This window comes from Eutrema salsugineum, unplaced genomic scaffold (genome assembly GCF_000478725.1).
Source record: "Eutrema salsugineum unplaced genomic scaffold, Eutsalg1_0 scaffold_1, whole genome shotgun sequence".
NCBI lineage: Eukaryota > Viridiplantae > Streptophyta > Magnoliopsida > Brassicales > Brassicaceae > Eutrema > Eutrema salsugineum.
The window spans coordinates 5,697,175-5,711,995 of record NW_006256909.1 but is presented as its reverse complement, the minus strand read 5'-3'; the positions used below and the strand labels follow the sequence as shown (position 1 = coordinate 5,711,995).

The following is a 14,821-nucleotide window of genomic DNA, read 5'->3' as shown; positions in this document are numbered from 1 at the left end:
TAGAACGCAAAGAAGCTGGAAGTTCTTAGCTTTGTTAGAATCATAATTGCCCCAAACTGAACTCTTTATACATAAATGACAGTTTCAAAGAATCTTACAAAGTAGAATCTCAGAAAGAAAGTAGAATCATAGAGAACTTGGACGCATATTATCAAACAGTTCTAACATGAACCCCTCTTGAAACAAAGGGGAGTTCGAAAGCTGAAACAAAGACACAATGTCTAGTAAGAACAGCACAATACACAGAATACACATTACTTCATTTTACAACTGTTTGTAGCAAGTATAGGCCACAACCACTGAAGCAGCAGCGCAAACAACAGCGAGAGCAGCATATGTATCTTCTCGCTCCCAGCTCTCTAACCATGTTGGTATTCCACAGACTTTACGTGTTGAGGATCCTTTCTCAGAATTTATCCTAAAGAAAGTCTTCTCTGCAATTTTTCTTCCCGGTGTAAGCTTTTCAGTATTGTTTTCACTTTCAAGTTGATTATCTTCTAAGGTCTCCAGAGACAACATCAAAGTTGTGTCTTGACAACACGAGGAGCTGTTCCCATTTTGTTGGCAACAACCATTAGTTTCTGATGCTCGTGATTGGCAACAGAAACCATCGGCGCTGTGAACTGATGATTCCTGAGTCACTTTCCCATTGCTCTTTACTGTATGAACTGCACCGTTTAGCTGAAATCGTCGTTCTTGACTTTTCTTCTGATCTTCTTCTGACAGACCCATTTCACCCCTAAAATCAGAAATAACCAGAATGTGTTACTAATTCCCAAGTGATTCCGAAACCGCGAGACCAAGAAACATGGAACTTACCTCCATAACCGGTCTACAATCTCGCCTTTGTTGATGTGCTGCTCCAAGAGAACAGGTACATCATCTGGTTGCACATACCCATACCTTGAGACACAAAAAATATCAATCATCAAGTAAAAAATAGGGTATGATTGATTCGGACATTGCAGAGAACTTCCAATATTCTAATTCCATTTTAGTTTTGAAGATACCAATAAAAAAATCACAACCTTCCATGAAACCAATTCTTTTAAAATGCATTCTTGATCTCTTTATCCAAACTTACAGCAAAACCAGATGTATGTAGCAATAAATATGTAACTCCTTACTCACCAGTGTCCTGTGACTTTCCTGTGGATCTTTGATTGGTAGATAATAACATTCCCAGCGTATTTGTGACCACCGATGTGAGAACATGGGCTAACTGACACTTTACCCTGAAGACCATGAAACTCAAGTTCTTCTCTGAATCTACTAACCAGCGACGGTCCACAAACCCCACATCGTCGGTCTCTGGATCCATGGGAACATACAAAGACATATGAGCCTTTTAGCAATTCAGGATTTCCAGGCAGCCACTCCCCATCCTTCACAAGCACCTCTTCCACAAATGTGTCCACATCAAAATGAGTCAACCTTCTGCAAATTTGTTGTAATAAAACTGTCAGAAATAAGTTTCGGCTGTTGAGGAATAAAAGCAAGTATAAGAAATACTTCGACTCTTACCTGTATCTGATCATATCAGGGAAGATAAGTACATCGCCATTGGATGTCTCTGTTCCATCATGGCCCTCACATATTGTGAGTCGAGTCTACAGAGCAATGGCGATAAAACACATTAGGCACAAAGGTAAGGAAAGAATAAGAAGCCACACCGTTAAGCCTCATCATAAGACAAAGTAATCCATTAATATACGCCAGAGACACCATTTCAAATCAAATTCATCATTTACATAAGCACATGAAAAAAAGAGTAAAACCACTGGAACTTTAAGCTCAAAAGCGGAGTTGTGTGTTGTTACCAATTGCCGAAAATAGCAACTTTCCCGTATCTTACCAAAACCGAAATCCCAACACTCCCGAGATAGAAATGATTTTATGATCCATTAAACAGATACTTCAACTAAGCCAAAACAAGTGAAAGCAAGTGGCTTTTGCTCATTTTGGGAGACTAGAAGAACCAGATCATAAAACTCTCCGAGCTAAATCCATGAGAATCAAGCAATACTCTTGGAATCGAGATTCAAGTTAACAGCAAACAAGCTGAAGATGGGATCAGAAATCAATAGATTAGAAACTCACTTCCTTCTTCATACTACCCTTCCTTGCCGAAACAGCCGCAGAGAGTAGCCTAGGCAATCGATCGAACTCAGCCGCCTCGATCCTCGCGGGCCAAACGGATGGCTTTTTGTAGCACAAGAAAACATGCCTCTCGTAAAACTGTACGGTTCCAACGAGTTGCTCCGATCGGAAATCGGGACGAGCGAACCCGAAATCAGCGTCGCTAATGCTCTCTCCACCGCCTCCGCCGAGCAAACTCTCGCTCTGAAAACTCCCGGAGCGAGAAGTGGGTTCGCCGAGAAAGTTGTCGAGGTAATCAGATACAGTGACCGGAGACGAAGCCGAAGATGGATTGCTAGTGAATGATAAAGGGTCGTCTCTATCTCTTCCACTTCCCATTTAAATTCGACGGCAAGTTGGAAACTTTTTGTAGATCGAAACTGAAACTCTGGAGAGGAGAGAGAAGAAGAAGAAGAAGAAGAAGTGAAAGTTTCAGTGCTTCTCTACTTACTGAGAGGTCTAAACTCTAAAGTATATTCCGTGCTAAACGTTACAGTTACACTAACTTCGGTTTAGTCCTTAAACCGAAATTCCACTTTATTCTGAGTGTAACAGCAACATTTACATCCTTTTGGATTCTGTTTTTTTTTTGTGTATTCCAAAAAGGGATGTAGAAGAGAACAGATTCTTTTTATTTTTGGTCTGTAGATTTTGGTCCTGTAAAAACACATTCTCTTTATTGGTTTTTATTGGTGTTGATGCTTCACTGAGGGCTAGCCAATTCCTGCATTTCTTAGATTGGATTTGCCTTCGTATGTTTCCAGAATTATAAGACCAAGGGTACGTAATGAGCATAAGATCTTTCTGTTATATGAATATAACAAATTCAAAGCAGAAAGGGAATAAAGATAAATCAAGTTATTCATTATTACCATAGGCCTTCTTCAAACAGAACAAGGAAACTAAAGAAAGCTGGACAATGTCTGAAAAGGGAGCCTCACAAATCAAAAGACAATCCAAGGAGGCTTTTATGTTAAATGGTATAGACATACAAGCAACCTACCCTTTGGCTATGCAGCTTCTTTCTCTTGTCTCTACCAAAAGTAAAGCTGCTTTGCGCAACTCAGACTCAACACAACAAAAGATTACATCCACAGATTTAACTTATACATTTGCCAGATGACTACTAGGCATTAGGCAACTCAGTATGTGCGATGTGATCAGAGAGGAGTTTAAGCTTTCACCTCCGCACCACTAGCAGACCCTCCTTCTGCTTTCTCCTTCTCTGCATCTTCTTCTTTCTTCTCCTCCTCTTCCTCTTCTTCATCAGCCTCTTCTGCTAATTTGGTGAGCTCAGTTTGGATCATCACCTTTATAGATGACTTTCTTGGGGTGAGATCTTCTTCGAACTCCTTAGCTGAAATACGGGTGAAACATTGTGTTTTTATTACATATATAACCAGAATGAAACCAGAAATCACTGAAGAGAGATATGACTGAAAGCAATATGTTCATACCAAGTTGTTTGAGGATGTCCGTGAATGTAGCCTGCAGAAGACCAACATAGCTCTTATTAGGTTATCTAGATATAGAAGACGATTCGTAGTTTGAATAGATATTTCAAGCAAACAATTAATTTGTTCGGGAGAAACCCACTTTTGCTTTAATCCACACACCGCAAATAAGTTACATGTGTCCAATATTAAAGGTTGAGAAATTACTCACCGTATTAAAGTCCACTCCTTTCAAGATCTTAACGATTGCATTCTTCAGCACTTTATCGCTAGGCCCTTTGGTTTTTTCTTTCCCACTTCCAGCCCTTTTTACTTTTAGCATAGGCACAAACACAAATAAACATGGTGTCAGAAAACATAAGTGGCTGCAATATTGGTAAGCTTCAGCAACCAAAATCGTCAAGAAATAAGATTGTTGAAAGCATCTGACAAACCCTACGCTCAGTCACAGATGCTTTATTCTACCCTAAGCGATCATCTTAGTGGAATATAAACAAAAACAGGATAATGACCAAACCTGGCTTCTCTTTTGATGCAGACTTTGAAGGGGCCGAGGAGGCCTTGGTAGCTTTTTCAGACTTCTTCCTCTTAGAGGACGCCTTTGGACTTGTATCATCGTCATCATCTGTTTTCTTTCGCTTTGCTGATGATCGCTTCTGTGTAACTTTTTCTGGCGGACTGGATTTTGCAACCGCTGCTTTCTTGTTTCTGGCTCTCCCTGCTGATTCTTTCTTCCCAGCTGACAAGCTAGAACCATCTTTCTTCTTTTTCGTTTCTTCTTCAGAATGCTCCTCAGATTCATCCTTCTCCTCGCTTTCAGAAGGCTGAGGTGCCTCATCCTCAGATTTATCAGGAATACCATTGTCATTCTCCTCCTCTTTAATCTCTTCATCTTCTGCTTTCTGCTCCTTCTCTTGTTTTTCTTCTTCCTCCTCTTTCTCATCTTCAGACTCATCATCAGAATGAGATAAAATCTTTTTGACAGCCTTTGTTCCTTCTTCAGACTTTCTTTGGCTCTGCAAAGGCAATGCAAATATTATAATCAAATTGGGTACTAGGACCAGAGATATGGACCAGTGTTGGACAGTTAACATTGAGACACACATTCTCTTCAAAGTTATGAGTAATGAACAAGCAAGCCTCCAGCTCTAGTTATGCATGGATACCTTTGCTGATCGTTTGGAGGATGAACTCCCAGCTGCAGGTGAGCTTTGCTTGGGAGTTCTCTTGCGTTTTGCTCCCTTACTTGACTGTTTTCAACGAAATACTTTAAGAGAATTGCAAGATGCACAATTAGTTTTTAAAATAAACAACGTTCTCAACATCAAATACCTTCTCTTTCTCACTAACTGGAACGTCGCCTTTCACATGTGGTTTCTCCAAAAACTCAATCAGTTTTGTAATAATGTCTTCCTGTGTTGATGAAACATGCAACAATAAGTTGCCGTATTTGACTATCACATGATGCCCATCTATTCACGCAAAAAAAAAAAAAACCTTATAAACAAACTTAGAAATTAATGGATGACCTTCTTTGTTGTAGCCTTGCTAATATGTATGTCAAACACATCGCAAAACTCCCACAGTTTGTCTTTGATACACTTCTCAAGCTTTTCTTTTATTTTCTCCTTTGCCTTTTCCTGCAAAGACAATAGACACAATTATATACGAATCCAAAGCATAAGTAAAAGAATCTTCATCGGTGATGTTGCACACCTCATTTCCATGCCAAACGAAACCAGAGAAGCCCAATATGTTTGTCTTGATCTGAGTAGCCTGTTAAAGCAAGACGAATGAGTTACATATAAACATGATTAGCAGACTTGCTGCTAACATAAGAGTAGCAGCACCTGAGTCCACACCACTGGTAAAAAAACCACAAGAAGTATGCCCGTGACTGACAATCTAAAATTATGACTATTAGCACTCACCTTCCCTCTCCTCCCACCAAATAGAATTGGGTGCAGCAGCTTCAAAGTTTCATCAGACTTTTTCCTCATAATTTTGGAAGCAACTGCAGAGAAATATTCAAGTTATCTATTTCATTTCAACTGCAAATTAGATGAACAAAAAGGAGCCAAAAAAAATAAAAAATTGTTGCTCGTGAATTTTTAAGTTTTAATTCAAATAGCATAAACATACCACTGGGAATATCTCTGAGATATACACCTTGCCCCTGTAGTATCCAAAAGATCATTAGGAAAACATATAGTGACGACGTTCTACTCAACTCAGGAGAGTATAGGCAAACCTTTTCAATATGGAATTCTTTGGAAGAGTCTCTATCAATCAATGCGACAAGCCTCTCAACAGATTTCCGCTCACGCACAGGGCGATCAGAGAAAGGAGTCCTAGGTTCTGCATCCTTTTTTTCTTCCTCAGTTTTTGTCTTCTCGCGAACCTTTTCCCCAGAACTCTTTCCTTTCCCACGCTTTTTAGAACTCTTGCTCTCTTCTTTTTCAATCTCCTTATCAGCACCGCTCTCGGCTTTTTCATCTTCCTTATCAACATTACTCTCTTCTTTCTCATCTTCCTTTGCATGTTTGCTCCCCACATTTTCATTGTCATTCTCATCCTCACTTCCTTCTTCTACATCTTCCACCTTTGCCTTTGCCGCATCAACGTTCTCTGTTTTATTTTCTTCCTTATCTCCCTCTTCTTTTCCTTCTTCAACCAAATCCTCTTCACTCTGCTCCTTCCCATTCTCCTCCTTTTTATTTTCATCCACATTCTCCACATTTTCAACCCTTTCTGTCCCTTGGTCCCCATCTTTTGTTCCATTTGCTTTTTCACCTTCATGTTTTACATCCTCCTCAGATTCTTTCCCGGCTTTCTTGTGGTCTGCTTCAGTAACAATTGTCTCTTTAGTCTCTTGCTTTTCATCATCTTTGGCATTGTTTTCCTTCATTACAGTATCTTCCACTGTACCATCTCCAGAAACACCATCATCAGTTTGCTCTTTCTTTCCATCTGCATCGTCATCCATGTTGGTAGCCTCTGCTGGTCCCTCGTCTTTGGTGACCGTAAGGTCTTCTTCCATTTTCTCAGTCTCGGTATTGTCTTCATTTTTCTTACCCCCTAACTCTTTAGCTTCCGTCTCACCTTTTTCTTCATCTTTCTTTACCTCAGCATCTATCTCCATTTTCTCTGGTTCAGCCTTCTCCTTAAGCTTTTGTGTTTCCTTACTTCCAGCGTTCTCCTCCTCCTTTTTTCCAGCCAAATCCTCTGAGGGCTTCTCAAGAGAAGTAGTCTTGCTTGCTGTTGGCTCAACGGTTGCCTTTGAATCGTCTTCCCCCATTTGTCAAAACAGTTCAGTAGATCTTTTCCACTGAAAACACCTCTCGTTGTTATCAAAGGCTACATAAGAAATCAGTAAAGAGGATTAAAATCGCTGCGATAGCACAAATTAATGTTCAGGCCTATCAGCAAATTCAACACCTGCGGAACTAAAGCCAGACCCAGAAAGTAACCATAAAAGGAATTCAATCTCACAAAGAAACATTTGCATGAAGTATGCAAAACAAAAAAAAAAAACTGAACTTCAGGTAAACAAAATTTAAAACTTTAACCAAAACAAGAGGCTGGTCAACAATAGATCCACCAAGAAACCGTGCGCGAAATTCAATTTTGATCTCATGCGTATTCCATAATTATATCTTAATCCAAATTTAGATCTGAACAAGAAGAAGAGTTAAATGGAATATGGAAGTGGAGAATTTAAAAGTATACAAACAAAATAAATAAATAAAAAATATTTAAGGAAGGCATCAAATCTAAAGGGTTCATCATTAATTTGTCAACTTCCTATACATTCTGGAAAAACAAAGATCTAGATGGATAACTCAAACCAAAAACAACGCTGCAGCTCAGAGAAATGTCTTAAGATTACACCAAACAAATTCAGACAAAACACATCTGTTTTTCACTTGAATCTCTCGAAATTAGTCAATCAACGTCAAAATCGTGCATTGTTCCGCTAAATTAACAGCACCAGATAGGAAAAAGACAATAAATTTTCAAAGTATCGAAATTGGCAAATCAAAGAAGCGCATAAGAAACCCTAACTTCTCATCACAGCTTTAACAAACACAGAAACACCCAACCAAATTAACATGCGAATTCAAACAAAGCTCGAAAGATACAGCTCACAAAGATTTTAAGTATCTACAGCGTTCGAAAGCTCAAGACTTTGGAATCTTACCTCACTATCCCCAAGACTCGGGACTGAGTTTTTTCTCTCCTCTGTTTACTTTTCTCTTTTTTTTTTTTTTGCCTTTCTTCCTTCCGAAACAGAACAAATAGCTTTTTCTTTGGTAGCGTTTTTGGGAGAGAGAAATTAATGGATTCGGACGCAAAACCAGATTTTAAATACAATTAAATGCCACGTCGGATGTCGGAGTAAGCATCCGCGGTCCATTTCCGATGTCTAAAGAGACTTAATGAACGGTTCAGATTTCATGTTTGATGCATCTCGTGGATCGATGACGGTAGAACTAGAACTAGCCCAACTTCCGAAACACGTGGCGAGCCGAACCATACACCTTTTTTTTTCATCTTTTGCATTCTCTCCTTTATATATTATTAAGAATTAAACTTTCAAATATTTAAAGATATAAACTACAGAGGCGACAAAAAAAAAGAAGATATAAACTACAGAAAAAAGGACCAAAAGCTTTCATGTTTCTGCCATACCAAAAGCTTATATGTTAAAATTTGGTCAGCTATTACTGAAATCTTATTTTTTGTATTAGTTTTAAAATGTTACTTTTGATAAAATCCATTGTGTTTTGGTAATTTTTCTAGGATATGATATTGTTTGATAAATAAAATAGGTGTTAAAAATAATGTTACATAATAGCCGATAAAAAACTATCCAGTAATAATCGTGTGATACCCGTTTTAATGAATGAACTGTATTTTTACTTGTGTCTGTTTTACTTCTCTGGTTCTTTCCTATATGGAAGTGAAGTTAATATGATTGACCAAATTGATTAAAAAAAACTATATCTAAACAAGGGTAACATTTAAGAAAATTAAGTAAATGAAAGTTCCAATTAAGAAAGTTAAATGAAAATTTATTAACCTTAGCTTTAAGTTTGATTTAAAACAAGAGTGATCAAAATAGGTGAAATCTAAAGTGGAATGACATTGACAAATCTATTATATAAAGAGTGGGTTGTGTCTCACAAGTTTGACACATCAGCTCCTATTATTTTGACACATCAGTTTTGAAATAGAAAAAAATGGTCAAACTCCATCGATCTTTGATCAAATTCCTAAAAACATAAATTCATTTAGGAGATCTAAGTGAACTAAAATATTGAATACAAAACGATTAACTACTTTCTTATATTTCAGAAAATATATTTAATCAACATATAACCTTACTTTAGGAAAGATTAGGCTTTATAGAGATTAGATATGATGGTGATGGCAAATAAGGCAAAATTTCTAATCGGATCTAGCTGCAGTAATTAAATCCACAAATCGAAAAGCTGATGAGGAGCACATATTTTTCAGATTTTCATGTTTTAGATGGCATCGGATGAAAGAATTTTATAAAAATATTATTTAAATTTAAAATTTGAAATTAAATCTCTCCTGTATTTAAGAAATTTTAAAGTATTAAAATTATTATCTAAATTTTCGTAGTAAAATTTAATTATAATTTTTTTGAATTTTTTGAATTTAAATTAAATTGAATGCAAATTTTTGTAACTAAATTTAATTAAATTTTTAATAATTTGAAATTTAAATTAAAGATGACCTAAATTTTAGAAAATTTAAAAATATTTAAATTAATAACTAATTTTCGGAAATTAAATATAAAAATAAAATAAAATATTATAAAAAAACTTTAGGAATGTTTGGATGCAAGCACTAAATGTGTTTTTGTTTTAATAAAATAAATATTTTAGACTGTTTATATGAGTTACAAAATATATTTAATATACAAACCCGAGTGTACACGCTGGTCTTCTTCTAGTACTAAAAAAAACTTTGCGATTTTCTAAAATTGCATGAAGCGAGTCAAAAACACATATGCATGATTATAATCCGTGGCTTTGTGCTAGTTAAAGGGAATCATAAGAAGAAATAGTTTGTAGTCGTAATATATTAATGTTTCTTGTTAAAAAAAAAAAAAGCATTACCATCTTCATGTGTTTTTTTACAACACATTTTTGGGACTCAAAACAGGTGACACGTACAAATATGTATGGTGGAGATAGTTTAAATCAAATATCAGCTCTCTACAAAGAAATAGGAATAATATAGAACAAGGTCTCATTCCATTCCTAACCTAAGAAGAATCCAATATTGTTGCTTCCATTGTCTTCTAAGGACCCGATTGTATTCTCCCTATGTTGTGTGGATATGGGTAAGACGAATGGTTCAAAGACGAGATGTCACCATTTTGAGTCTCGTTCTGAGTTTCTCTCGGGCCATAATGATTTATACCACCGTTTAAGCTCGCATAGTAGGATGACATGGGAGTTGCATGAGCAAACCTGAAACCGACACCATTTGGGTGAGTTTGGCTTACGAGTTGTTGATTCTGGTGCTGACGCTCGTTGGAAGTGTGGTCAGGTCCATCAGATGAGATTCCAACACCAAGATTGAGGCTGATGGTGTCTGTTTCCTCTGGTCTGAACCGAGGCTGGATGTCATGATTGCTGCTAGACTTTGAAGTAGGAACATCGTGGTTGTGTTTGCCTTCGTATGTTGTTATTACAGCTTTTGGATCATGTGATGCCCTCTCCACGTGTTTTCTCACTGGGCATCCAGCAGCTGTGCATTTGTAGTAGCTCCTACAAAAGCCCGAGGAACATTACGAAACATAATATCTCCATTACGTTGAGCCTGTTAAGATCACTATCTTCCATATCCCAAACTCCATTCCCAAGAGAATCAAAACTCTATGCACAAATCAAAAGAACTAGCCCCTGAATGCAAATACTACACTGTTCTAGCTACCATCTTGAACTGCAAGTTATGCTGGGGTAAAAAGTTTTGTGGTTGTACGGACCTGGGATTTGGGTTTCCCCTTACGACTTTCTGCCCATATTTACGCCACCTATAGCCATCATCCAGTATGTCAACCTCACTCAGAGTTTGAACAACAACCCGAGGCTCCCGGATAGGTTTCACAAGTGGAGTTATTTCCATGGTCCCATCCAACCTCCTGCACAAAGTTAAAAGTCTCATATAGTTTCAGAGCAAGCACCTAAATCCTTTGTTAAATTCTAATACCTCCGTTTCGTAAATGGATCATCGTCATCCGGATCATCTTTGTTCTTATTAGACATTGCAACTTCCGCACCATCGTCAGTTGCTGACATAGGAGGTACTTCAGGGGTACCAGTTTGCTCAATCGCTTGAGACAAGTTGTAGACGCCCTTTTCTGTATGCAGAAATAAAGAGAAGAAGAAACAGATGAAGTTATAGATATTGTCATGGGTTGTAAGTGCAATCTTGTCTCAAGTTATAGATATGGTTACCATCTCGGCCAGTCAAAGGAGGATACTTGTCTAGCTTTTCTTCTTGCGAAGGCATACCAAGACCACCAGAGTTTCGGCGACCAGGTTGAGGTTTAGGATGGTCATGTGTACCCTTGTAGCTAATATCAGTGATTTGGCCATCATGAGACCTTTCAAATAACTTTTTCACTTCACAATTAGGATGTGTACATTTGTAATAGCTCCGGGGAAATTCACTCCCTTTGACATGCTTTTGCCCATACTTTCTCCAATTGTAACCATCATCAGCCAAGATTGATGGCGTACTTCCTCTGGAGTCATTTTGCGATGTCTGGACTGATTCATCTTGCTCAGATCCAGCAGGAATATCAGAGTTCGTTGGTGTAGTCTGACGAGGAGGAGTTGGCCGGCTTAGATCACTTGGGGAAGCTGTAGCCTCACTGATTGAAGAAGGTGAGTGTGCGGATCCATGGCCCTGGCCTTGAAATTGTACTGGTGGCTCACTTTTATGCTTGTCAAGCTCTGCATAAACCTTGAATTCAATAAAGATATTTAGTTAACACCACCCTCAACTGTGTACAAGAAAGTTAATTACTACAAGTTGTGGACATAAAAGATATTTCACCCAGTGTTTAGAGTACGGATTTTTTCCGTTCTCTGAACAGTACATAACATCGAAAGCATTACAAAAAGCACTTCTTTAGACAATACCATATTGGATGCAGGTGGTCTGAACTCAAATTCACTGGACTTTTGCTCGGTGAAGGTGTTCTGATGGAATGCCCTTCCTGTATAAGAACTTGAGCTAATGTGCACTGCTCGGGGCTTGAACAAAGAGCCAGTAGTAGGTGAAGGTTCTGGCTGGAAGTAAAGAAAGTTCACATACCCAAATTTTATCAGAAACATGAATAAAATATCATACATAAACAAAAATATTTTATGCTGAAAGATGATGATGACAAGGATTTTGTGAAACCTGAACCTGATCCATTATCAATAGAGATGATGGTTTGTGAACTGAATGAAATGACCACTTGTCTAAAACAAAACGGACAAATTATTAATTGTTCAATCAAGGGATATGATAATTGAGCAGAGCATCACTTAACCTAGTATTCGTCACTTAGATATTTAAACATAATTTAAGCTAATGCTCACGAAATGATTACTCTATAGCTCTAGATGGTGAACATGATAAAAATGGTACTTTTTCTCACCAACGGAATCATTCAATTTTAATATAAGCTACCAAAAGAAAAATTAATAAAGAGTGGAAAAAAGACAAGAGCAGCACCAAACACAGGGAAGATCGAAAATGTGAAGAAAAGAAGCATGAAGAGAAAGATGACTTTTAAATAAAAAAACTAATCATCAACAATATAAAGGAAAGGGGTTTATTCCAGAGAACAATCTGAACGGACACAAATGCAGAGTATAGTAACGTGAAGAATCAGAATCTGGGCCAAAGTCCCTTAACGTAAGCAAAGATATCATAGTTTTTTAAAGCACTTGTAGTTGAATTTAAGAAGCAAACATGAAAACCTAAGTCCAATGTTTTTTCCTTGTGGGCAAACAGAAAGCATCTTCACCAAACTACAGAACCCAATTAAAAAAACCCTAGAAATTCTCCCACACTAAGCACGACACTACTAGAAGAATCGTAGCTCCACTTAAACCACAATATGAACAGTGATCCGAATCGGAATTGAAGCAAACACAAGTGGGACGAATTCTCAATAAAAATAATCTGTTTTTTGCTGAATCCACTTCAAAATCCAATTTTGAACACAGTGCAACATGGCACAGACCAAAATCACGGAAGAAACAAATCCCTTTGGGTCTAAAAAAATGCAATCAGAAAACCTAATTTCTCAATTGACACCACAAAATGAGGTGAAATTTTCCACAAGAGAAGAAGAGCAAGAGTGAGAGAGAGAGAGAAGCTGCTGCATAAGTAACCTTGATGTTGGTTATGAAAACAGGAGATTCCAAAAACGACGTCGGACTCATCCCAGGAGGAACCGTGATGTCAGTCGACCTCGAGATCGGAAGCTTCGCCGGTGACATCAGCTTGTACCTCGCACCTCCAGCAACACTGCCTCCTCCTCCTCCTCCTCCAGCTGAATCGTGCCTTGCCGTGGGATCTATCGTCGCCGGGCAATCGACTTGAAACTTCTTCCGGTCATTAGCTTCAGAGCTCATTTCAGGGAAATCTAAAGGTGATTTTCCAATGGTAGAAGGAATGACGGAAGGAAAAGGGAAGCTCAGCTATGGCGGATTGAGAGCTTTTTTGCTCTTCGCTTTCTCGCTCTTGTGTGTGTCAGTGAAGGAAGAAAGAAATTGACTTGCGACCGCGTTTTCATTTCATTGTTTTTGCCCCTTTTTTTTAATATTTATTTTTCCATTAGCATGGCAACAAGAAAAATAAGTAACAGAGCTTTGTTTTAAAAAAAAAACATTTCACTATTTTCACAGAAAAATTGGCCACTAATTTATGTTTTAACATATTCTGATGGACCGTTCGTCACAATATTTCAGATCATAGATTCATGGAGCTGAATTTCTAGTAACTACTATTTGATTTGTTTATGGTAATTAAATCACACCATTTTATGTTTATAAAATACGAATATCCTATTGATACAACAATGAAGAAGAAAAAAGGTTTAGTAGAAGATCTCTTTGCTATGGGATCTTCTATCCATCAAGAGACATAAAAAGGTTTTATTTTGTCTGGTAGAGAGTTGTATGAGCTTGTACGTACGCTAGAGTTGTCGAAAGGAACCAGAAACATCCGAATCTCTAAGTAGCTTCTGAAAAAGTGAAGAGTGAAATAACATTGTGGATTGAACCTACTTTACAATTCAGGATCTCTTGAGAAATTGCAAAACAAACATAGCATCAGATTTGCTGAATTGAAACTCAAAAATTCGTTGTATGCTAATGTATCAGCAGCCTCAAGTCTCTTGGACCTAACTCTTGGTCTTCGAATCTTTTGTGAACATCTTTAAGGAATTTCAGAACATTTACCAATGCTCCGTTGCTTCGGCTCTCATCTCTCTTCTCCTCCGCGTAAGATTTCCGATCGTAGTCGTCTCTAAAATATATATACTTGCTAATCTTGAACAAGTTTCTCTTGTGATCAGGCCAAACCTCACTCGTATCATCCACAATGACCACTCTACGACGCTTATCAGCCTCAACGAGATCAAGTGTCTTCTCAAAAGGGCTTTCTTTATTAGTTATCACTCGATCTCCAAAATACTCTTTCTTAGGATCAATCAAAGTCAACACGGTCTGAGCGTAATCTGAAGAGCCCATTGTGTAAACGTGCATGGAGAAAAGCTTGTTGGCTTCTTGTAGAAACTCACGAACAAAAGGCCGTAGCTTTATGATTAACTCGTTTGGGTGGCCTTTGTCGACCTTCCAGATCTACCCTTGAATCAGCTTCTTCGATTATATACTTTTCTTTTTGAGAGAGCTGTGAAACAAAAACCGTGTGGACAAGCGTGTGGTCCAAGTCAAGAACTAGGTGAAGCTTATTCTTCTCTTCGTTGGGACAGGAGGCGAGTTTGTTTCTTCTTTTGGGTTTTTTAAAGAGACGAGAGAGTAGCTTAGTAAGACGAATTGTAAACTTCATAGCTTCGTGGCTCATTTGTAATCTCGACGAGGTGACAACAACTAGGAGAATATGATGACGACATCACAGTCACCAAGTGTAGAATCATCAACAGAAAAACCTCTGAAATC

General features: G+C 37.9%; 3 protein-coding genes and 1 pseudogene across 6 annotated transcripts; all 4 read right to left on the bottom strand.

The window, feature by feature from the left end:
* Positions 1–126: 126 nt before the first annotated feature.
* Positions 127–2,559, bottom strand: LOC18029551. The gene is made up of 5 exons (XM_006413097.2): positions 2,101–2,559; positions 1,525–1,610; positions 1,132–1,437; positions 820–903; positions 127–739 (listed from the first exon to the last, which is right to left on the bottom strand). Exons 1-5 carry the CDS (start codon positions 2,476–2,478, stop codon positions 265–267), a joined length of 1,329 nt encoding a protein of 442 aa, XP_006413160.1. The 5' UTR covers positions 2,479–2,559; the 3' UTR covers positions 127–264.
* Positions 2,560–2,986: 427 nt separating this feature from the next.
* On the bottom strand, positions 2,987–7,930 carry LOC18029550 (DNA ligase 1). The gene is made up of 12 exons (XM_006413096.2): positions 7,795–7,930; positions 5,845–6,950; positions 5,736–5,769; positions 5,525–5,607; positions 5,310–5,369; positions 5,123–5,233; positions 4,926–5,006; positions 4,760–4,843; positions 4,111–4,609; positions 3,805–3,905; positions 3,597–3,627; positions 2,987–3,496 (listed from the first exon to the last, which is right to left on the bottom strand). Exons 2-12 carry the CDS (start codon positions 6,889–6,891, stop codon positions 3,312–3,314), a joined length of 2,316 nt encoding a protein of 771 aa, XP_006413159.1. The 5' UTR covers positions 6,892–6,950; positions 7,795–7,930; the 3' UTR covers positions 2,987–3,311.
* A 1,827-nt stretch (positions 7,931–9,757) lies between these two features.
* On the bottom strand, positions 9,758–13,419 carry LOC18029549 (probable WRKY transcription factor 20). Of its 4 annotated transcripts, none has more exons than XM_006413095.2 (6): positions 13,031–13,419; positions 11,783–11,932; positions 11,093–11,603; positions 10,845–10,995; positions 10,621–10,776; positions 9,758–10,402 (listed from the first exon to the last, which is right to left on the bottom strand). In XM_006413095.2, exons 1-6 carry the CDS (start codon positions 13,271–13,273, stop codon positions 9,931–9,933), a joined length of 1,683 nt encoding a protein of 560 aa, XP_006413158.1. In that variant the 5' UTR covers positions 13,274–13,419; the 3' UTR covers positions 9,758–9,930. The 4 variants fall into 4 exon arrangements, with proteins under 4 accessions (XP_006413158.1, XP_024005408.1, XP_024005405.1 ...); XM_024149640.1 differs by having other exon boundaries at positions 11,783–11,928; positions 13,031–13,161; XM_024149637.1 differs by lacking the exon at positions 13,031–13,419 and adding an exon at positions 12,048–12,990.
* A 592-nt stretch (positions 13,420–14,011) lies between these two features.
* Positions 14,012–14,726, bottom strand: LOC18029548 (annotated as a pseudogene).
* Positions 14,727–14,821: the final 95 nt, after the last annotated feature.